Source organism: Oncorhynchus tshawytscha, linkage group LG13 (genome assembly GCF_018296145.1).
Source record: "Oncorhynchus tshawytscha isolate Ot180627B linkage group LG13, Otsh_v2.0, whole genome shotgun sequence".
Classification (NCBI taxonomy): Eukaryota; Metazoa; Chordata; class Actinopteri; order Salmoniformes; family Salmonidae; genus Oncorhynchus; species Oncorhynchus tshawytscha.
The window spans coordinates 15,801,259-15,824,745 of record NC_056441.1 but is presented as its reverse complement, the minus strand read 5'-3'; the positions used below and the strand labels follow the sequence as shown (position 1 = coordinate 15,824,745).

The 23,487-nt window shown below is 45.5% G+C and overlaps 2 protein-coding genes across 6 annotated transcripts in view; both read right to left on the bottom strand.

Annotated features, from left to right (window-relative positions):
- Positions 1 to 1,733: 1,733 nt before the first annotated feature.
- Positions 1,734 to 16,913, bottom strand: asb4 (ankyrin repeat and SOCS box containing 4). Its single transcript, XM_042295236.1, has 6 exons — positions 16,396 to 16,913; positions 12,649 to 12,948; positions 12,255 to 12,497; positions 9,435 to 9,682; positions 3,338 to 3,451; positions 1,734 to 2,918 (listed from the first exon to the last, which is right to left on the bottom strand). The coding sequence occupies exons 1-6, from the start codon at positions 16,694 to 16,696 to the stop codon at positions 2,730 to 2,732; spliced, it is 1,395 nt and encodes a 464-aa protein (XP_042151170.1). The 5' UTR covers positions 16,697 to 16,913; the 3' UTR covers positions 1,734 to 2,729.
- A 980-nt stretch (positions 16,914 to 17,893) lies between these two features.
- The window catches only part of LOC112265804 (neurabin-1-like), a 130,891-nt gene continuing 125,297 nt past the window's right edge, over positions 17,894 to 23,487 (bottom strand). For all 5 annotated transcript variants that reach the window (XM_042295228.1, XM_042295227.1, XM_042295230.1 and 2 more), the window contains 2 exons: positions 23,148 to 23,330; positions 17,894 to 22,523 (listed from right to left, as the gene is read on the bottom strand). In XM_042295228.1, coding sequence (XP_042151162.1) covers positions 22,311 to 22,523; positions 23,148 to 23,330 — 396 coding nt within the window. In that variant the 3' untranslated portion in view covers positions 17,894 to 22,310. The remainder of the gene's footprint in view (positions 22,524 to 23,147; positions 23,331 to 23,487) is intronic.

The following is a 23,487-nucleotide window of genomic DNA, read 5'->3' as shown; positions in this document are numbered from 1 at the left end:
CTGTAAAACGGCACAGGTAGAGATGTTAAAGAATAAAGAACATATGAATATAAAAGTCAGTAGTCGTCTTAAGTAATTGACAGTCCATTCTCAATAACAACACTGCCCCTGTGTACTGGGTTGTTTAGGACTCCTTTCACAGTCATCACCATCCATTACCAGACCATTGGAAGCCCCATTGACTACTGGCGGATTGAACATGTCACACTCTAGTGACCCTTCACATGTTAGACCAAAAGACACGTGTTACTGCAAGATCCCCCTACACACACAAACTTACTAACAAAACGATTGACTACTCCACATCCTCTCTCCTTTCTAGTGTAACTTCCTAAACCACTCTGCTCTTTCTCTATAGAGAATTCATCTGTTCATATATAATACCTGGTTTATGAGACTACAGGACTATATAGATGGAGAGTTGCTGGCTGCTCCATTCATTCCCATTGTGTTTGTTCTCTCCTCATTATGTAAAGTACAGAACCCTGTTGCTCAGCCTCTGAGTGTACGGCTGCCAGTTCACCTCTCTCTCAGCGACGCGCTTCGGGATCTCCTCTCTAACATAAGGATTAATAGCTTAGAAGGTTTGCTTTATTCAGCCTAAGTCTCTGAAGTGCTCCCTCTATGCTTTCTGCTATTATCTATATTCCCACCATCGCAAATTATACCTAATGTTGATTGAAATAGACCCACCATTATAAAGACATTTGGGTATGGAGCTTGAAGGTAAAGGTTACATTTAATACAATATACAGAGCCATCGAAGCCTTAATGGTGATAGGAGCTCAGTCATAAAGAGTGAACTACTTCATCTTAACTACTCTGGAGAGGATCAACACAAAGGGGGAAGCTATTTAGAGACCATACATCATTCTTGTGTGCTGTGTTGCCATTGAATAGATGCTTTATTGAACTTATAAGTCTCCAAGTGCATGCTGTAGGATACTGTACATCTATGCAATGCTAATTATTTCAAGAAGTCATACATTCCCCCCCCCCAGCTGGTCTACTGCCTACCTTTGGGCAGATGTAAACACAGAGATTGCAGCAGCATAAAAATGATTCAAAATAACACAACCTTTGACAACGCAGTCATTATCAGAGTATTCCAAAAACATTTGTCTTAGAACTAAAGATAGCGAGTCCCTGTGATGATGTCTGTGAAACACACTGTCAGCACTATCAAGTGAATGGAAACACACTGGAAATGTCTTGAGTGAACTGCCAAGTATTTGTCCTTTTGAAAGGAGCGTGTGAGAGCAGGGTGCACTGGTTGCTGGGTGAAACCCACTGTGGTGAGTCATGGGGTTACCCACACAGAGAGAGGGAGGGAGAAGAGGGGAAGTGATAAAGAAAGAGGGAGGGGGAGAAGAGAGAAGGGAGGGAAGGAGAAAAATATACAAAGGGAGAGGGAAGAAAGCGTGAAGGGAGAGGAGGGAAGGGAGGGGTGGGGGAGAGGAAAGGGTGGGGAGGGAAAGGAGAGGAAAGGGTGGGGGAGAGGAAAGGGAGAGGGAGAGGAAAGGGAAGGGAGGGGGAGAGGAAGGGAGGGAGAGGGAAGGGAGGGGAAGGGTGGGGGAGAGGGAAGGGTGGGGGAGAGGGGGGAGGGGAGAGGGAGGGGGGAAGGGTGGGGGAGAGGGAAGGGAGGGGGAGAGGGAAGGGTGAGGGAGAGGGTGGGGGGGAGAGGGAAGGGTGAGGGAGAAGGGTGGGGGAGAGGGAGGGAAAGGAGGGGGAGAGGGAAGGGAGGGGGAGAGGGAAGGGTGGGGGAGAGGGAGTCAGACAGTGCTGCAGTGGATCCTTGGTGTCACACCAACAAGTGACATCATAGAACAGGACATCCAGTATTAATGTCTGAAAGAAGCTTCAGCTGTCAGACTGATACATCCATTCATCCATCTGTCAAACAGACATCCATGAATCCACCACGTCGGGCTAAAGAAGACCAATGTCCTCACATGTCATTATCACAATAGACTGGAGTCTACAGTAAGATCAGGATATCCAGACAGTGTGTTTGACCCAGTGTTAGCCTCGACTGCTAGGCAGTGCTATCGTCATCTCTTTTGGTTCCACTTTCAGCTACAGCATCTCTTAGTACAGTCTTTTTTGTTGTTGTTGTTATTTCCTGTTTCAATGACTGGGCCTAAGTGATAGTGATAGGAAAGCACCTGGCCAAACTTCATTTATCATTACACTCTGTGTCTAGGTGTCCTAGGCTTGGCTAAATGATCTGTAATTCATCTAAATGTGTGCATTAACAAGAAAGACTAAGCGGGCCAGGTGTTGAATACACCCGAGGAGACAGCAAACTTACCAAGTTCAGGTCAATCTCTGTCTCAACTCTATACTTGTGGTTGGCATTCGTTCAACTAGTGATATACAAAATAATATACAAAAGGCCCACAACAAGTTTTTACACAAACGCTGGCTGGCCAACCTCCCTCTTTGCAATCACCTGCAGTCACTTATTGCCCCCGCCTGGGAGCAATCCACTGTTTATCAAGGCTTCCTGGCAGAGCTTAGCACCTGACCCGGTTGGTGCTGCCACCTAGGGATAGAGTGTAGAAGTGGCAGTGTGCTGTATACCTGTACACCTAGTTAAGCACTAACTAACCTAAACTACCCACCATATATACTACTACCAATAGCATCAGATACTGGCTCTTGTATCACTCGGGGTAGCTGTTCTCTAAAGGTAGATCATTCAGTCAAACACCTAGTCAGTAAGTCCATCAATAGAAGGTCCCCTCAGGTTCCAGTAGCAGGTATCTCTGGATGGGGGGAGGTAGGGGGAGGGTCCCTACCCCAGTGTGACAGCGGTGCTCCATAGCCCTCCTGACAGCACACCGGGCCAGGTGCATCAGGCAACGAGGAGTGTTGGAGCACACAGCAAACATGGACTCATAGAATTCCTCATGTTGCTGGAGACACAAAACAGAAACCTATTGCAGCGACCTTAACCCAACACACAGTGACCTTAACCCAACACACAGTGACCTTAACCCAACACACAGTGACCTTAACCCAACACACAGCGACCTTAACCCAACACACAGTGACCTTAACCCAACACCTTGTCAAAAGGTTCGGATCTCTGGGCGTAACGACTAACGTGTTGGGTTGACAGTCACTGGACCCGGGTTCAAATTCACTATAATATGGAGGATACGCATACATGAACGTCAGTGCATGATCCCTTTGGGGTGATTATATCATAATAAATGTGTCTAAGACTGGTCCTGATTAGTGTGCAACTAAATCAGCATCATTTCTATTTGTTTAACTTTAGAATACTTCAAAGTCCAACAATGAGATTTGACACTGTATTTTTGTGGGTTACCTTGTAGGAGGCTTCAGGGATGGATGATCTCCACTTGTTGGTGGGTTTGATGCGCTCATATGAGTTCATCATGACTTCCACTGCATTGGGACACTCATGGCAGGCCTGCAACACCTACAGAGGTAGACAAATGGGTCGTTCCACCAAATTAGTACCTTTTTGCATTCCTTTGATATTTTAAGTAGGAATTGTGCACCAATATTGAATTTTAAAAGCCTGTTTTATGAAATGACATGGCCTTTAATATAGACCACATAGAACATTCTATAAATCAGATTATTAATATTAATTAAGAATTGCTAAAATGGCAAATTTGTTACATGTCCCTCTGTGACTTCTAGGAAGATTTGAACCCACTTAACCCCAACATTGTACAACAAGTTTTCACCATCATTGCCATAGTTATTTCCAAAGAATATTATTTATTCCATGTGATTAGTGATTAATCTAATCACATCAAATGTCTGTCCTTCATTTTATGGTGAAACTATTCTTTTTTTAAATTAGTTTTCTAAAAGAAACATTGAATAGCTAATAGTCAAATCCTAGTGTATAAGCAGGTGAGCTGATTCGACTCTTTTTGGACATTTTGTGTTGTTTTGTGGTGGAACACTTGAGTGGGTTAAGCATAACATGTCAACTCTGTTACTCATAGACAGGCTAGAACTGTTTTACCAACATGTGGTTTTGTGGTGGAACACTGAGCGGGTTGGGCATAACATGTCAACTCTGTTACCTATAGACAGGCTAGAACTGTTTTACCAACATGTGGTTTTGTGGTGGAACACTGAGCGGGTTGGGCATAACATGTCAACTCTGTTACCTATAGACAGGCTAGAACTGTTTTACCAACATGTGGTTTTGTGGTGGAACACTGAGCGGGTTGGGCATAACATGTCAACTCTGTTACCTATAGACAGGCTAGAACTGTTTTACCAACATGTGGTTTTGTGGTGGAACACTGAGCGGGTTGGGCATAACATGTCAACTCTGTTACCTATAGACAGGCTAGAACTGTTTTACCAACATGTGGTTTTGTGGTGGAACACTGAGCGGGTTGGGCATAACATGTCAACTCTGTTACCTATAGACAGGCTAGAACTGTTTTACCAACATGTGGTTTTGTGGTGGAACACTGAGCGGGTTGGGCATAACATGTCAACTCTGTTACCTATAGACAGGCTAGAACTGTTTTACCAACATGTGGTTTTGTGGTGGAACACTGAGCGGGTTGGGCATAACATGTCAACTCTGTTACCTATAGACAGGCTAGAACTGTTTTACCAACATGTGGTTTTGTGGTGGAACACTGAGCGGGTTGGGCATAACATGTCAACTCTGTTACCCATAGACAGGCTAGAACTGTTTTACCAACATGTGGTTTTGTGGTGGAACACTGAGCGGGTTGGGCATAACATGTCAACTCTGTTACCCATAGACAGGCTAGAACTGTTTTACCAACATGTGGTTTTGTGGTGGAACACTGAGCGGGTTGGGCATAACATGTCAACTCTGTTACCTATAGACAGGCTAGAACTGTTTTACCAACATGTGGTTTTGTGGTGGAACACTGAGCGGGTTGGGCATAACATGTCAACTCTGTTACCTATAGACAGGCTAGAACTGTTTTACCAACATGTGGTTTTGTGGTGGAACACTGAGCGGGTTGGGCATAACATGTCAACTCTGTTACCTATAGACAGGCTAGAACTGTTTTACCAACATGTGGTTTTGTGGTGGAACACTGAGCGGGTTGGGCATAACATGTCAACTCTGTTACCTATAGACAGGCTAGAACTGTTTTACCAACATGTGGTTTTGTGGTGGAACACTGAGCGGGTTGGGCATAACATGTCAACTCTGTTACCTATAGACAGGCTAGAACTGTTTTACCAACATGTGGTTTTGTGGTGGAACACTGAGCGGGTTGGGCATAACATGTCAACTCTGTTACCTATAGACAGGCTAGAACTGTTTTACCAACATGTGGTTTTGTGGTGGAACACTGAGCGGGTTGGGCATAACATGTCAACTCTGTTACCTATAGACAGGCTAGAACTGTTTTACCAACATGTGGTTTTGTGGTGGAACACTGAGCGGGTTGGGCATAACATGTCAACTCTGTTACCTATAGACAGGCTAGAACTGTTTTACCAACATGTGGTTTTGTGGTGGAACACTGAGCGGGTTGGGCATAACATGTCAACTCTGTTACCTATAGACAGGCTAGAACTGTTTTACCAACATGTGGTTTTGTGGTGGAACACTGAGCGGGTTGGGCATAACATGTCAACTCTGTTACCTATAGACAGGCTAGAACTGTTTTACCAACATGTGGTTTTGTGGTGGAACACTGAGCGGGTTGGGCATAACATGTCAACTCTGTTACCTATAGACAGGCTAGAACTGTTTTACCAACATGTGGTTTTGTGGTGGAACACTGAGCGGGTTGGGCATAACATGTCAACTCTGTTACCTATAGACAGGCTAGAACTGTTTTACCAACATGTGGTTTTGTGGTGGAACACTGAGCGGGTTGGGCATAACATGTCAACTCTGTTACCCATAGACAGGCTAGAACTGTTTTACCAACATGTGGTTTTGTGGTGGAACACTGAGCGGGTTGGGCATAACATGTCAACTCTGTTACCTATAGACAGGCTAGAACTGTTTTACCAACATGTGGTTTTGTGGTGGAACACTGAGCGGGTTGGGCATAACATGTCAACTCTGTTACCTATAGACAGGCTAGAACTGTTTTACCAACATGTGGTTTTGTGGTGGAACACTGAGCGGGTTGGGCATAACATGTCAACTCTGTTACCTATAGACAGGCTAGAACTGTTTTACCAACATGTGGTTTTGTGGTGGAACACTGAGCGGGTTGGGCATAACATGTCAACTCTGTTACCTATAGACAGGCTAGAACTGTTTTACCAACATGTGGTTTTGTGGTGGAACACTGAGCGGGTTGGGCATAACATGTCAACTCTGTTACCTATAGACAGGCTAGAACTGTTTTACCAACATGTGGTTTTGTGGTGGAACACTGAGCGGGTTGGGCATAACATGTCAACTCTGTTACCTATAGACAGGCTAGAACTGTTTTACCAACATGTGGTTTTGTGGTGGAACACTGAGCGGGTTGGGCATAACATGTCAACTCTGTTACCTATAGACAGGCTAGAACTGTTTTACCAACATGTGGTTTTGTGGTGGAACACTGAGCGGGTTGGGCATAACATGTCAACTCTGTTACCTATAGACAGGCTAGAACTGTTTTACCAACATGTGGTTTTGTGGTGGAACACTGAGCGGGTTGGGCATAACATGTCAACTCTGTTACCTATAGACAGGCTAGAACTGTTTTACCAACATGTGGTTTTGTGGTGGAACACTGAGCGGGTTGGGCATAACATGTCAACTCTGTTACCTATAGACAGGCTAGAACTGTTTTACCAACATGTGGTTTTGTGGTGGAACACTGAGCGGGTTGGGCATAACATGTCAACTCTGTTACCTATAGACAGGCTAGAACTGTTTTACCAACATGTGGTTTTGTGGTGGAACACTGAGCGGGTTGGGCATAACATGTCAACTCTGTTACCTATAGACAGGCTAGAACTGTTTTACCAACATGTGGTTTTGTGGTGGAACACTGAGCGGGTTGGGCATAACATGTCAACTCTGTTACCTATAGACAGGCTAGAACTGTTTTACCAACATGTGGTTTTGTGGTGGAACACTGAGCGGGTTGGGCATAACATGTCAACTCTGTTACCTATAGACAGGCTAGAACTGTTTTACCAACATGTGGTTTTGTGGTGGAACACTGAGCGGGTTGGGCATAACATGTCAACTCTGTTACCTATAGACAGGCTAGAACTGTTTTACCAACATGTGGTTTTGTGGTGGAACACTGAGCGGGTTGGGCATAACATGTCAACTCTGTTACCTATAGACAGGCTAGAACTGTTTTACCAACATGTGGTTTTGTGGTGGAACACTGAGCGGGTTGGGCATAACATGTCAACTCTGTTACCTATAGACAGGCTAGAACTGTTTTACCAACATGTGGTTTTGTGGTGGAACACTGAGCGGGTTGGGCATAACATGTCAACTCTGTTACCTATAGACAGGCTAGAACTGTTTTACCAACATGTGGTTTTGTGGTGGAACACTGAGCGGGTTGGGCATAACATGTCAACTCTGTTACCTATAGACAGGCTAGAACTGTTTTACCAACATGTGGTTTTGTGGTGGAACACTGAGCGGGTTGGGCATAACATGTCAACTCTGTTACCTATAGACAGGCTAGAACTGTTTTACCAACATGTGGTTTTGTGGTGGAACACTGAGCGGGTTGGGCATAACATGTCAACTCTGTTACCTATAGACAGGCTAGAACTGTTTTACCAACATGTGGTTTTGTGGTGGAACACTGAGCGGGTTGGGCATAACATGTCAACTCTGTTACCTATAGACAGGCTAGAACTGTTTTACCAACATGTGGTTTTGTGGTGGAACACTGAGCGGGTTGGGCATAACATGTCAACTCTGTTACCTATAGACAGGCTAGAACTGTTTTACCAACATGTGGTTTTGTGGTGGAACACTGAGCGGGTTGGGCATAACATGTCAACTCTGTTACCTATAGACAGGCTAGAACTGTTTTACCAACATGTGGTTTTGTGGTGGAACACTGAGCGGGTTGGGCATAACATGTCAACTCTGTTACCTATAGACAGGCTAGAACTGTTTTACCAACATGTGGTTTTGTGGTGGAACACTGAGCGGGTTGGGCATAACATGTCAACTCTGTTACCTATAGACAGGCTAGAACTGTTTTACCAACATGTGGTTTTGTGGTGGAACACTGAGCGGGTTGGGCATAACATGTCAACTCTGTTACCTATAGACAGGCTAGAACTGTTTTACCAACATGTGGTTTTGTGGTGGAACACTGAGCGGGTTGGGCATAACATGTCAACTCTGTTACCTATAGACAGGCTAGAACTGTTTTACCAACATGTGGTTTTGTGGTGGAACACTGAGCGGGTTGGGCATAACATGTCAACTCTGTTACCTATAGACAGGCTAGAACTGTTTTACCAACATGTGGTTTTGTGTGAATCTTGCAGTGTTCAACACTGGGACATCATTTACAATCAAAGCATGTTTGTTTAGTGAGTTCACCAGATCAGAGGCAGTAGATGACCAGGGATCTTCTCTTGATAAGTGTGTGAATTGGACCATTTTCCTGTCAAAGTGTAACGAGTACTTTTGCGTGTCAAGGCAAATTGTATGGAGTAAAAAGTACATAATTTTCTTCAGGAATGTAGTGAAGTAAAAGTTAAAAGTTGTAAGTAGTCCTTTAAAGTAAAACGTACTTTACACCATTGAACTCCGGCAGTCCTCCACTGACCAAAAGTGTTTCCCCTTTTAGAACTCAGGCGGGTATCTCCACTGACCACCAAAGTGTTTTCCCTTACCTTGTAGAACTCAGGCGGGTATCTCCACTGACCACCAAAGTGTTTTTCCCCTACCTTGTAGAACTCTGGCGGGTATCTCCACTGAACCAAAGTGTTTTTCCCTAAACTCCGGCAGGTATCTCCACTGACCACCAAAGTGTTTTCCCCTACCTTGTAGAACCACTGACCACCAAAGTGTTTCCCCTACCTTGTAGAACTCAGGCGGGTATCTCCACTGACCACCAAAGTGTTTCCCCTACCTTGTAGAACTCAGGCGGGTATCTCCACTGACCACCAAAGTGTTTCCCCTACCTTGTAGAACTCAGGCGGGTATCTCCACTGACCACCAAAGTGTTTCCCCTACCTTGTAGAACTCAGGCGGGTATCTCCACTGACCACCGAAGTTTTTTTCCCCTACCTTGTAGAACTGCGGCGGGTATCTCTAATGACCTCCAAAGTGTTTTCCCTACCTTGTAGAACTCAGGCGGGTATCTCCACTGACCACCAAAGTGTTTCCCCTACTTTGTAGAACTCAGGCGGGTATCTCCACTGACCACCAAAGTGTTTTTCCTACCTTGTAGAACTCAGGCGGGTATCTCTAATGACCTCCAAAGTGTTACCCCTACCTTGTGGAACTGCGGCGGGTAGACCCGTGGAGCTCCAAAATTAAGCAGCAGCTGGTAACAGAGCTCAGGGATGGCCATGGGCCTGACAGAGGTGACCTTCAGGACATACTGGATGGGTTCACAGCCGTTGATGTCCATGGTCGTAGTGTCCGCCCCCGCCTCCAGCAGCATCTGCATCAGCACGTGGTCACAGTTCCAGGAGGCCTTGTGCAAGGCTGTCTTATAGTCGTCTTCATACAGGTTAGGGTCTGGAACCAACAAAGGGTTAGGGTCTGGAACCAACAAAGGGTTAGGGTCTGGAACCAACAAAGGGTTAGGGTCTGGAACCAACAAAGGGTTAGGGTCTGGAACCAACTAAGGGTTAGGGCCTGGAACCAACAAAGGGTTAGGGTCTGGAACCAACAAAGGGCTAGGGTCTGGAACCAACAAAGGGTTAGGGTCTGGAACCAACAAAGGGTTAGGGTCTGGAACCAACAAAGGGTTAGGGTCTGGAACCAACAAAGGGTTAACAGTAATGTAATTTTCCTCCTTTTTTCTACCAGTAATTAGCATACACAATTACCCAGACAAATGCCTAGAAGATATGATGTGAGGCAAAGTCATTTTGCATCCTGACGATGATAATGCATCTGACGAGGTGAACCATGATGTAAATCCAAGCCTTATAAGGAGCCGTATCAAGCGTCTCAGAGTGAAGTGCTGATTTAGGATCGGTTTTGCTGTTAACCCATAAGAGTCTAAGCCCTGTCTAAGACGTGGGAGGGGGTAGGGTTCTACTAAGCTATATGGAAATGTTTTAAGAAAGTCATACCAAGGATCATTTAGCTATGTGATTTTGAATTTTAAGACGCCTTGAAGAATAAAAAAATTACATATAAAAAATATTTGCTGTAAAAATATTTTTGGCATTACTGCTATTAGCCCGTACAAACGCATTGACTAACAGATTCACTACATGGAACAACAGATAGCCCCCCAAAACATCTGTAGGAAGTTTGTTCTGAAGTATCTGTCCTATGCCTTATTTTTGGCACTCCATATATACTTCCATACATTTTTTCAGCTGGTACCGGGGACCTTGAGACGAGTCTTGTGAGGCCTGTGTGCAACCGACATGTACATACGTACGTGTCCGTGAGAGTCTCACCTTTCCACAGAGGGGTGTGTTGCCAAAACTGTCCGTTGGCAGATCGGCTGTGAGAAGACCGATTTTCGGGATGACAAACACTGCTCTAGCTCTGTCACCTTTCACCACAGATGCTCTAACTCTGTCACCTTTCACCACAGATGCTCTAACTCTGTCACCTTTCACCACAGATGCTCTAGCTCTGTCACCTTTCACCACAGATGCAGAAGGCCGACATATATGGTGGATACAGTGGATTGATTCAATGCAAAAAACAGATATCTTTAGAAAAACGGACACTTAAAAAAATATATTGTAATTAGATTTCTGCGCGGACATCGACTCTAAGGGGTTTTAAGATTACAATCAATAAGACAACATGGACAGGGGGGACCTGATCCTAGATCAGCACTCCTACTTTGAGATGCTTGATACATACAGTACGGCCCCAGACCTCATCTGTATACTTCTGGCCCTTCTGTGGACACTGTGTTAACTAACCTCCAGACGAGCTTCAATGCCATACAACTCTCCTTCCGTGGCCTCCAACTGCTCTTAAATGCAAGTAAAACTAAATGCATGCTCTTCAACCGATCGCTGCCCACACCTGCCCACCTGTCCAGCATCACTACTCTGGACGGTTCTGACGTAGAATATGTGAACAATTACAAAAACCTAGGTGTCTGGTTACACTGTAAACTCTCCTTCCAGACTCACATTAAGCATCTCCAATCCAAAATGAAATCTAGAATCGGCTTCCTATTTCGCAACAAAGCCTCCTTCACCTATGCTGCCAAACATACCCTCGTAAAACTGACTACCCTACCGATCCTTGACTTTGGCGATTTCATTTACAAAATAGCCTCCAACACTCTACTCAGCAAATTGGATGTAGTCTATCACAGTGCCATCCGTTTTTGTCACCAAAGCCCCATATACTACCCATACTACCCTATACTACTGCGACCTCTATGCTCTCGTTGGCTGGCTCTCACTTCATATTTCTTGCGAAACCCACTGGCTCCAGGTCATCTATAAGTCTTTGCTAGGTAAAGCCACACCTTATCTCAGCTCACTGGTCACCATAGCAGTACCCACCCGTAGCACGCTCTCCAGCAGATATATTTCACTGGTCACCCCCAAAGCCTATTCCAACTTTGGCCGCCTTGCCTTCCAGTTCTCTGCTGCCAACGACTGGAACAAATTGCAAAAATCACTGAAGCTGGAGACTCATATCTCCCTCACTAACTTTAAGCATCATCTGTCAAAGCAGCTCACAGATCATTGCACCTGTACATAGCCCATCTGTAAATAGCCCATCCAACTACCTCATCCCCATATTGTTTTGTTTTTTTGTTGCTCCATTGCACCCCAGTATCTCTACTTGCACATTCATCTTCTGCACATCTGTCACTCCAGTCTTTAATTGCTAAATTGTAATTACTTCGCCACTACGGCCTATTTATTGCCTTACCTCCCTAATCTTACCTCATTTGCACACACTGTATATAGATTTTTTCTATTGTGTTACTCTGTGTTGTTTTTTGTGTTGCACTGCTTTGCTTTATCTTGGCCAGGTCGCAGTTGTAAATGAGAACTTGTTCTCAACTGGCCTACCTGGTTAAATAAAGGTGAAATAAATAAATAAAAAATCTGTTAGGATTGACCCAGAACACCAATCCATTTTACCTCACCTGCGCCGTGGTCCAGCAGAATGCGGCAGACCAGGTGGTGGTCCTCGCTGTAGGTCTGTTCACGGATGTCCAGGGCCCAGAAGGCTGCAGTGATCAGGGGCGTCTCCTGGAGGGAGTTGACCGCGTCCACCTGGGCCCCGTGGGAGATGTAGAGAGCCACCAGCTCAGGGATTCCCAGGCGGGCTGCCGTGTGTAAAGGTGTGTCCTCGTCTTTGCTCTGACTGGGCTTGTTCACATTGCCGCCTGGAGGTAGGGAGGGAAGGAGGCAGGGAGATAGACAATGCAGTAGGCCTACTTAATGATATGATTTTGCATATTCAAAGACATGGCAACCTCAAAATAATATGATTTTACCTGCACTGAACACTTTTATTTAATCTCCATCCATTCTCACCATTAAGGATGAGTTGCTTGGCACAGTCCACAGACTCTTTAGTTATACAGTAGTGTAGTGGTGTGTGTCCACTCAGAGACAGGCTGTTGACCCTCGCCCCGTGGCCCAATAACAGGGCCACACAGTCGCCGTGGGCAACCGTACAGGCCACGTGAAGTGGGGTCTTCCCATTGGGCTTCCTGTTAACTGCCGCCCCCTTCTGCAGCAGCACCAGAGCTGTCTCCAGGTAGTTGTACATTACACAGACGTGGAGGGCCATCGCCCAAGAACACTCTAGCTTGTAGTCTGGCAACCAGAAACCTAGAGTAGTGAAAAAAACATTACAAATAATAACGTTTTACCATCATTATTGAGCCTCAATCTCCCCTCTCTCCCAATGGCATCCTGAGAGTAGTGAGCCTACCAGCTCAATCCCATCTCCTCCTCCCTTCTCCAGAGCAAGTCTGGAGACCTTCTCCTCACTTCCCTCATCAATTCATTCCTGACCACTGGCTGCATCCCCTCTGACATCAAAATGTCCCAAGTCGCTCCACTCCTCAAGAAACCAACACTCGACCCCTCTGTGTTACGGTGGATCTCCACGCTGCCAAATCTGACTCTCTTTCCTCTGTTCTCATCCTCCTTTATCTATCCGCTGCCTTCGACACCATGAACCATCAGATCCTCCTCTCCACCCTCTCAGGGCTGGGTGTCTCAGGGTCTGCACACTCTTGGATCCCATCCTACCTGACAGGCCGCTCCTACCAGGTGACGTGGAGAGGATCTGCATCACGTACTCTCACTACTGTTGTCCCTCAGGGTTTGGTTCTAGGCCCTCTCCTCTCTCTCTATATGGTCTCTCCTATCATTGCTATGCAGATGACACTTAACTACTTTTCTCCTTCCCCCTTCTGACACCCAGGTGGTAACACACATTTTTGCGTGCCTGGCAGATATCTCAGTTTGGATGTCGGGCCACCACCTCAAGCTCAACCTCGACAAGACGGAGCTGCTCTTCTTCCCGGGGAAGGCCTGTCGCTACAAGACCTCTCCATCACAATTTATAACTCCACAGTGTCCCCCTCCCAGAGTTCAAATAACCTTGACTTGACCCTGGACAACACCATGTCGTTCTCTGCAAACATCAAAGCAGTGACTCGCTCCTGCAGGTTCATGCTGTACAACATCCGTAGAGTACGATCCTACCTCACACAAGAATTGGTTCAGGTCCTAATCCAGGCACTTGTCATCTCCCGTCTGGACTACTGCAACTTGCTGTTCATCTCCCGTCTGGACTACTGCAACTTGCTGTTTGCTTGGCTCCCCGCTTGTGCCATCAAACCCCTGCAACTTATCCAACATACCGCAGCCCAGCCGGTGTTCACCCTTTCCAAGTTTCAGTTGAAGCTCACATCCACTATAAGACCATGGTACTTGCCTACGGAGCAGCAAGAGGAATTGCCCCTCCCTACCTTCAGGCTTTGCTCAAACCCTACACCCCAACCAGAGTACTCCGGTCTGCCACCTCTTGGTCCTCCCACACCTACGGGAGGGAAACTCCCACTCAGCCCAGTCCAAGCTCTTCTCTGTCCTGGCAACCAATGGTGGAACCAGCTTCCCCCTGAATCTTGGACAGCAGAGTCCCTACCCATCTACCAAAAACATCTGAAACACTAAAGAGTATCTTAAATAATCCCACAGCACCCTCACACCCCCCAAAATAGATTGCCTTTCGTGAACTAACACTCGTATGTGACTTCCTACTTTATTGAGAAAAATGTACTTACTATGACTGAGATATGTGGTTGTCCCACCTTGCTACACTATATATACAAACGTATGTGGCCACCCCTTCAAATTAGTTGCTGACAGGTGTATAAAATTGAGCACACCGCCATGCAATCTCCATAGACAAACACTGTCAGTAGAATGGCCTTACTGAAGAGCTCAGTGACTTACAATATGGCACCGACATAGGATGCCACCTTCCCAAATTTCTGCCCTGCTAGAGCTGCCCCGGTCAACTGTAAGTGCTGTTATTGTGAAGTGGAAACGTCTAGGAGCAACAACGGCTCAGCCGTGAAGTGGTAGGCCACACAAGCTCACAGAACAGGACCACAGAGGGCTGAAGCGCGTTGTGAGTCAAAATCATCTGTCCTCGGTTGCAACACTCACTACCGATTTCCAAACTGCCTTTGGAAGCAACATCAGCACAATAACTGTTCGTCGGGAGCTTCATGAAATGGGTTCCCATGGCCAAGCAGCCATGCACAATGCCAAGCGTCAACTGGTGTGGTGTAAAGCTCACCGCCATTGGAAATGCATTCTCTGGAGTGATGAATCATGCTTCACCATCTGGCAGTCTGTCAGATGAATCTGTTTCGGGCAAGGCCCCTTATTTCCAGTGAGGGGAAAGCTTAACACTGTGTCATACAACGACATTCGAGACAATTCTGTGCTTCCCACTTTGTGGCAACAGTTTGGGGAAGGCCCTTTCTCGTTTCTGCATGACAATGCCCCCATGCACAAAGCGAGGTCCATGCGGAAATGGTTTGTCAAGATCGATGTGGAAGAACTTGACTGGCCTGCACAGAGCCCTGACCTCAACCCCATGGAACACATTTGGGATGAATTGGAACGCAGACTGCGAGCCAGGCCTAATCGCCCAACACCAGTGCCCGACCTCACTAATGCTCTTGTGGTTGAATGGAAGCAAGCTGTTCCAACATCTAGTGGAAAGCCTTCCCAGAAAAGCGAAGGCTGTTATAGCAGCAAATGGACCAACTCCATATTGTTGCCCATGATTTTGGAATGAGATGTTCAACGAGCAGGTGTCTACATACTTTTGGTCATGTAGTAAATCTTAAGGTGAATGCACTAACTGTGAGTCGATCTGGATAAGAACGTCACCTAAATTACTAAAATGAAAATGTTCCACCAAGAGTGTCTGAATGCCTTTTGCACATTTGGTTACCTTGCCTAATAGCAGGGGTAATTGCTGTATTCTAACTTGGCAAGTCAGTTAAGAACAAATTCTTATTTACAATGACGGCCTACACCGGCCAATTGTGCGCCGTACTATGGGACTCCCAATCACGGCCAGTTGTGATACAGCCTGGACTCAAACTAGGGTGTCTGTAGTGACACCTCTACCACTGAGATGCAGTGCCTTAGACCGCTGCTCCACTCGGGAGCTTTTACCAAGTGTTACTATATAAGGTGGCACAAAAAACAGGAGTGAATATAATGGTATGCATGAGGAGAATAATAACAAGAAAGTCAATCATCTTGTGCCTTTTCCAACTCTAGAAACTCTCCCTGGACATCACTCTACTCAGGGTACTCTAAGTGGGTCTGATGGAGGTCTAGCGCCATCAAGTGGGGGTATTCTACACTACTCCGCAACGCCTGTATTATAAGCACCATTGACAGTTAAATAACCCACCACACCCTATCTAAACTGATGCAGCCTAGCCACAAATCTGTTTTGAATGCCCTGAGTATATGCATTGTCAGACATACAGTACCAGTAAGGTATCCTCTAATGCAGGCGTGCATAGAGTTAAACCAATGCAATGATATCCCTGTTGCATCAAACCCCCCACCACACATGGAGGCCTACATTAGTCAGTCAAAAGTGATATCAGTATTCATCTTTACCATGCGTGAATGAAATCACCACCATGCCTTTACCTAAGTTCCTGCATACTCCTACAATGCACAACCCTAGTCTGGAATCCAAACTCACTAGCACAACCGCAACCCTACCTTGCTTGTATGAGGCCAGGATCATGCGTTTGTCCTCCACCTCCAGCACAGTGTCGATGTCCAGGTTGGTGGTGTACAGTATCTCCAGGACCTCCGTTACGTTGTTGGTCTGTAGGGCCTCCAGGAAACGGGCCTTGATCTGCCTAGCAGTCTGTTGTCTGGGGGTCAGCAGCTCCTCCATGGCCCACCGTCCCTTCTCTTCTTCTGGTGTTACTACTGCTCTCACCAAGGCATGGAGGCACCTTCTGATGATGTCATGAATAGTGGATAGTATTAAGCTTACACGGACACACATAGACATCCCCTCCCTCTCTGGGGGTCTCCTACTGAAGTGACAATGTCCACAACACACCACACCAGGATTCTAGAAAGAGAGAGGAAGGGAGGAAGTGAAAGAGAGGGAAGGACTGAAAGAGAGCGGGGTATGAAATTCAATCCCTCTAGAGTCATGTTATTAGGCAGGTTATAAATAGATAGGAAGGTGGGAGTTGGGTTCAGTCCCAAAATTGCACCCACAGTGTAGTCTAGAAAACCAGGCCCTAGGCAACAGCAAAATGTCTAGAGAGACTACCCATAGGGCTATGGTCAAAAGTAGTGCACTATAAAGGGAAATATGGTGTCATTTGGGACGCAATTGCCTGGGACTCAGTTCAGTTGTGATTGAACCAGGCAGACGTGGGTTGGCCAGTGTTTATCCTCAATTGTGCACATTCTGACAGAATAGCATTATGGGGGGGGATGCTCACAGTCACATGGTCAGGTGATAATAATAGTATACAAACAGACATTTATATTTAGCTCCATGTGGACACAAGGGGAGCCAAGCAAGGTTAAGAGTGAACAAGTGTACTCTATGCATTCTGCAAAGCTCTCTGCAAAGCTGAAATGTACCTGGAATTGATGATTCACTGTCTGCAGGGTGTGATATGAGTGTATATAAGCTAACCTACATCACAGGAGGTTGGTGGCACCTTGATTGGGGAGGACGGGCTCATGGTAATGACTGGAGAGGAATAGGTGAAATGGTATCAACAAAACCAAATACATGGTTTCCATGTGGTTGATACCATTCCATTTGCTCCGTTACCCCCATTATTATGAGCCGTCCTCCCCTCAGAAGCCTCCACTGGCCTACAGGCTGTGAATCAATGACTCTGTCCCAAATGACACCCTATTCCCTACATAGCCCGATGGTCCCTGGTCAAAAGTAATGCACTGAATGGGTATTGGGTGTCATAATGGACGCACACAATCCGTTCCATATCCTTCTATGTCATCTGAGTATGCTGCGGTGTGTTGGGTGCTATGTGTCTGGGCTGGCTGTGTAGTTTAGAGTCATTACATAGAGCAACATTTAATCACATAAATGCAACTGGAAACATGGGATGCAGTATTGCAAACAAATACTCACTCATAACTCATACCACAAGGATACTAAGAGAGAAAAACAGAAACACAAGGCGGGTTTGGAATAAACTCTCAGTCTGACAGGTTCAACTCATCTGGAGGGGTTTATTTAACATGAGTAATAGAGGCTACGTTGTGCATCCAAGATGGCACCCTATATAGGTCAGTGGTTCCCAGCTCCAGACCTCCCTTATCCCCAACAGCACACATTGTTGTTGTAGCCCCAGACAAAGTCACCTGATTCACCACTAAAATAAGGAGTTCAATTCATATTGAGGATGTTACTGGGACTCTGTACAGGCATCATCATGGTACCTGGGGTTCTTTATACAGGTAGAAAAGGACTAGCTCTGGTCCATCGCGACGACAACAACAACGAGTTGCCTCTGCCTCTGAACGTGCACTAACACCCTGGACCAGAGCTAGAGAAGGACATGACAAAAACATAGAAAAGCTTTACCTTCAACATGTTTTTTTGTACAGGCTCTCAGTGCTGTTCTAGCACTGGTTTGGAGAAAATGTGATGACTGCATGAGACCCAACACAGTAGAAAGGAGAAGGAAAACAACGGAACAATGACAGCGACTCTGTTCCAGTGACCCTGTTCCAGTGACTCTGTTCCAGTGACCCTGTTCCAGTGACTCTGTTCCAGTGACCCTGATCCAGTGACTCTGATCCAGTGACCCTGTTCCAGTGACCCTGATCCAGTGACTCTGATCCAGGGACCCTGTTCCAGTGACCCTGATCCAGTGACCCTGATCCAGTGACCCTGTTCCAGTGACCCTGATCCAGTGACCCTGTTCCAGTGACTCCAGTGACCCTGATCCAGTGACCCTGTTCCAGTGACCCTGATCCAGTGACCCTGATCCAGTGACCCTGATCCAGTGACTCTGATTCAGTGACCCTGTTCCAGTGACCCTGTTCCAGTGACTCTGATCCAGTGACCCTGTTCCAGTGACCCTGATCCAGTGACTCGGTTCCAGTGACTCAGTTCCAGTGACCCTGTTCCAGTGACTCGATTCCAGTGACCCTGTTCCAGTGACTCTGATCCAGTGACCCTGTTCCAGTGACTCTGTTCCAGTGACCCTGTTCCAGTGACTCTGATCCAGTGACCCTGTTCCAGTGACTCTGATCCAGTGACTCGGTTCCATGTTATTCAGTGTGACAGATAGTTGCCCTTTCAACTTTTCAGAATAGAAATGAGGGAGAGTAAGAAAATGAGAAAAAAAGAAAGCGAGGGGAAAAAGAAGCACAGCTAGCCTATCAGTCCTGATTATCTCTCTCTCCCAGCCACAGCCACAGCCCCAACCCCCAGCCCCAACCCCAACCACAGCCCCAACCACAGCCCCAACCCCAGCCACAGCCACAACCCCAACCCCAAAGGTCACATAAACTGTACACAGGCAGCGTACTGACACAGTAGAAAACAAGGCTTCTTAATACAACATATTGCTTTCAGCTTTTACTGTACATACAAAAGTCATAGAGTGCTATCCAATGGTAGACTGGGTGGGTGAGCGTTGGGAATAGGTTGAAGTAGTGTTGCAAAAGGGTTTCATCGTAGCATAACCCCAGACGCTCTGTTATAAGAGTAGCAGTGGGGTACCGTGACAGGAAGGACGCTGCAACTACAATCACAATGAAAGAGGAAGGGGATTTTGTTGTTGTTGCTCAGGTTATGCAATTTAATGGCTGGATTCAATCCATATCACCAAAGTATCGCGGAAGATCCGCGTGATGTTAAGGCAATTTCCGATTGATCTGACATATGCAGCGTTTACCATGAATGCAGTATCTGCGACTGCGGGAACATTGCATTTAATTGTCAACCGCACTATAAAGCGGTTCTTCAGCGCCACGGATTGAATAGAGCCCTAAATCGGGTTAACATACAAACTTCAAGCCTCGGTAATCCCTCGATTTGATGATCATTTTTAAGACATTTTATGAACATTTGTTTTAGATTTTTTTTTGGCAAAAGGGTATTCATACAATTTCTCGATATTATAATTATGCGTTAATACTCTAATGTTGCATAAGTTATTATAAACAATAGCCAAAATGCTTTGTTTTTAGCATAAAAATGACAAATAATATCAAATAAACATTAATACCAGTGTAATCTAAGTGGCATTGCATGGTACTATCATATTTATGTCTCTTTAAAGGGACAGTTCACTGAAAAACTATCCGTTAGCATTTTGTTCATTAGTCCACTGTTAACACAATCCCACAGAATTGTGCGTGTCAGCAGTCACGTTTTCAAGATAGAGCACTTTCAGTACAGAGCAGAAACTGTGACGCTGATGTGTTTTGTTTTTGAGTGAACTATCCCTTTAACAGGGATGGGAACTACTGTATCCAAAGCTGCCTTACATGTTTCTGTTGCATCAGGCTCCGGGGTGAAGTTTGCCCTGGGTACAGATCTAGGATCAGCTTCTTCTCCTCCAATCCTTACCTTAACCATTAGTGGAGGAAATGCAAAACTGACACAAGATCAGTGTTTAAGGGCAACTTCACCCTACTCTGTTGTAACAACAGTAGCATCACCGTCATGGAGACATTTCAATGGCCATACATTGTATGTAAACATGACCAAATGACGATTCCTGGGTAAGATAATGGAACAGAATGACTGACATATATTCAAAAGACATATTGCATACAGCATCATCACAGCAACTATGTCCATGTCATTTCAAAAAGGTAAAGGTATCTATTAAGAAACATTGAGATATAAAATCCAAAGTGGTCGGACTGTATTGCGTGCATGTATCTAGTGCAATGTTTGTAATCGTGTACGTACCGCGCTGAAACCAAGGGCCCCAGTCATGATGAACCTGTAATGAACCTGTACAACAAATACAACCCTCTCCTTTGATTTTGTGTCTTTCTTCATGTTTCAGTTTAGTTTTGTTGTTTGATTTATTTTTGTTGTTGTATTGTTTGTGTGTCATTGTATTTCAAATGTGTGTGACTGCTGTTGTTTATCAGTGTATCAGTATTTTGTTACTTGTCATGTTTTGTGGGTGTTTTTGTGGACCGCAGAACGAGTAACTGCTGCTTCGGGGAAAAACGAATGGGGATACAAATAAACAAACACATAAACAAACACATAAACAAACCAATAAACCCAGTCAGTGGGGTAAATACTATGCCCTGTTCTAAGACTTCTAACCAAAGAGGCTTTGCGTTATCCCAGGGCATACAACGCAAAGACAATCATCTGAAAAGATCAAATCACAAAAGAATGACGGCATGGTCATCTTATTTGCCAGCTTAGAGAAATAAAATAGAATAATGGATAACTAAATGTGGTCTCACTCGGGTAAAAGCGGGTGGCGTTATGAAAAGGCAGCGGTTGGGAATTACATGACTTATTTAGATAACATCAACTAGAGGTTGAAAGCAGGTTACAGGAAGACGTTGAAGAAGCGACATTATGCATAACTCAGGATCTTCTCTTGAAATCCCACCATAATGTTTTTGGAGCAGGGTTTGGTATGTTACAAATTCATGGAAATGTTCACTTCACACAAAGAGGAATCAGTCGACTCACTACGACTTTAGTCATTCATAGTGTGAAGTGCTCTAATACGATACAGAGGCAGGTTTACTGTATGCAGAGTAAAGGGTTTAGTTCATACAGTAGTTGAACTTCCAGTGTTGGGACCTCCAGTGTAGTTCCAGTAAAGAACATGAATACTTCTTGTTCCTCCCACAGGCTTGGTTCTTATTCCACTAAGTCTTGAAACTTGTCTGCTCAATAGATGTGAGTTCCTCTTGAGTAGTTCCAGTATTGTTGTCATTCTCCAGTGGTAGGATTCAAGCAGCAGGCCTCTGCCCTAGTGGTGAGTTCTGGATATTGCACCACCATCCACTACACAGGTCTGGCCCCTAGTGGTGAGATTCAGTAATTGCACCAGCATCCACTACACAGGCCTTTTATACCATATGTAATGTGCTTCATCAGAGCTATGAGGGGAGATTCAGATTTTATAAATCCATCTAGCTATCTGCACAGGATAAACATGTTCTCTATATAAAAAATGGCACATTAGACATATTTATCAATATATTATCATATATGTACATTCACTACTTTTTCATTTATGTCTAAAGGTGTTTTATATAACACATCATAGAAAGAGGAGGAACACAGACATATGTGATATGACTTTTAAAAAGATACTCAGACTTTTAAAATGAATAAATATATCTAAATTACACCAAAATAAATCAAATGTAATGGAGCAGGAGGTTTGGAAACACTACGAGGTGAGAGGCAGGTGGGGGGGGCAGCATCTTTACTTTCCAACTGTCTGCTCATTTTGGTATCATCTGTTTGGTGGTACAGTAGTTCGACAGCCTCCACCACTACAGCCTGAACTCAAGCCCTGTTAGGTGTTCAGCTTCGTGTTTCTGCTGACTGTTTCTATCCCTGGAGATGTTACTTGGTAGCGGTGGTTGGTAGAAAGACAAGGAGAGGTAGGTCTTAAAGGCGTGGGTTACTCTGCTGCGCCCCCTGCTGTTTCGGATTGGCCCTTGTTGCTGGGTTTGTGGGCCTGTTTCTTTTGCTGCTCAAGCTCTTTATTGCGAAGCTTCGCTCGCCGTTTGTCAAGTTTTTGCCGGTTCCGCCGAGCCTTCTCCATCAGGACCTTGAGATCCTTCACCTTCTTCTTGATCAGAGCCCGGTCCTGGGAGGAGGCAACGCCAAGGGTCTGTACATACACACACCACACGTATGCACACACACACACACACACACACACACACACACACACACACACACACACACACACACACACACACACACACACACACACACACACACACACACACACACACACACACACACACACACACACACACAGGACAAGGGTCAGAGATGGGGATGTGAGTGAACAGGAGCACTAGTCAGGGAATAAAACTCTATGATCAAAACAAATATAACAGGAGTTGTAACAATTTCAGTCTATATCGGCCCAAAGCTTCAGGGCAAATTACTATATCAAACTGTTAAACTACTTGTACCTTGACGGGTGGCACCAAACACCCTGGAAACAATGACAATGCATAAACAAGGTGATACTAGTAACTAACTAGTAACTAACTAGTAACTAAGGCCAGGATTCAATCCAAGCAGTGAACTATAACAGACTTTTAGGATTGAGCTGACATGCAGCGTTTACCATGAATGTGATCTCCGCGAACGTCTGGGTAAATGCATTTAAGAGGTGCATTGTGGGCTGCATAGTGTGATGCTCTATAGCTCATTCAGAATTGAATCCAGAAGTAACTAACATAGCTGGATATGAACAAAACCACAGACTTCAGTCCGTCACCTTGAGCTCAGTGCTGTCCAGCTGCAGTAGCTGGTCTCCGTCCACATTGTTGACCGTGAACTCTGGGATGTACTGCTCCAGATTTAGTCCCATGAGCCAGCGGGACACCTGCTGGGAGGTCCACTCTGTCACACTGATGTTCTGCCACTGGTGCTGCTTGGGGCACTGGCCCTCATCTAGGATCTAGATGAGGACACACACACACACACACACACACACACACACACACACACACACACACACACACACACACACACACACACACACACACACACACACACACACACACACACACACACACACACACACACACACACACACACACACACACACACACACA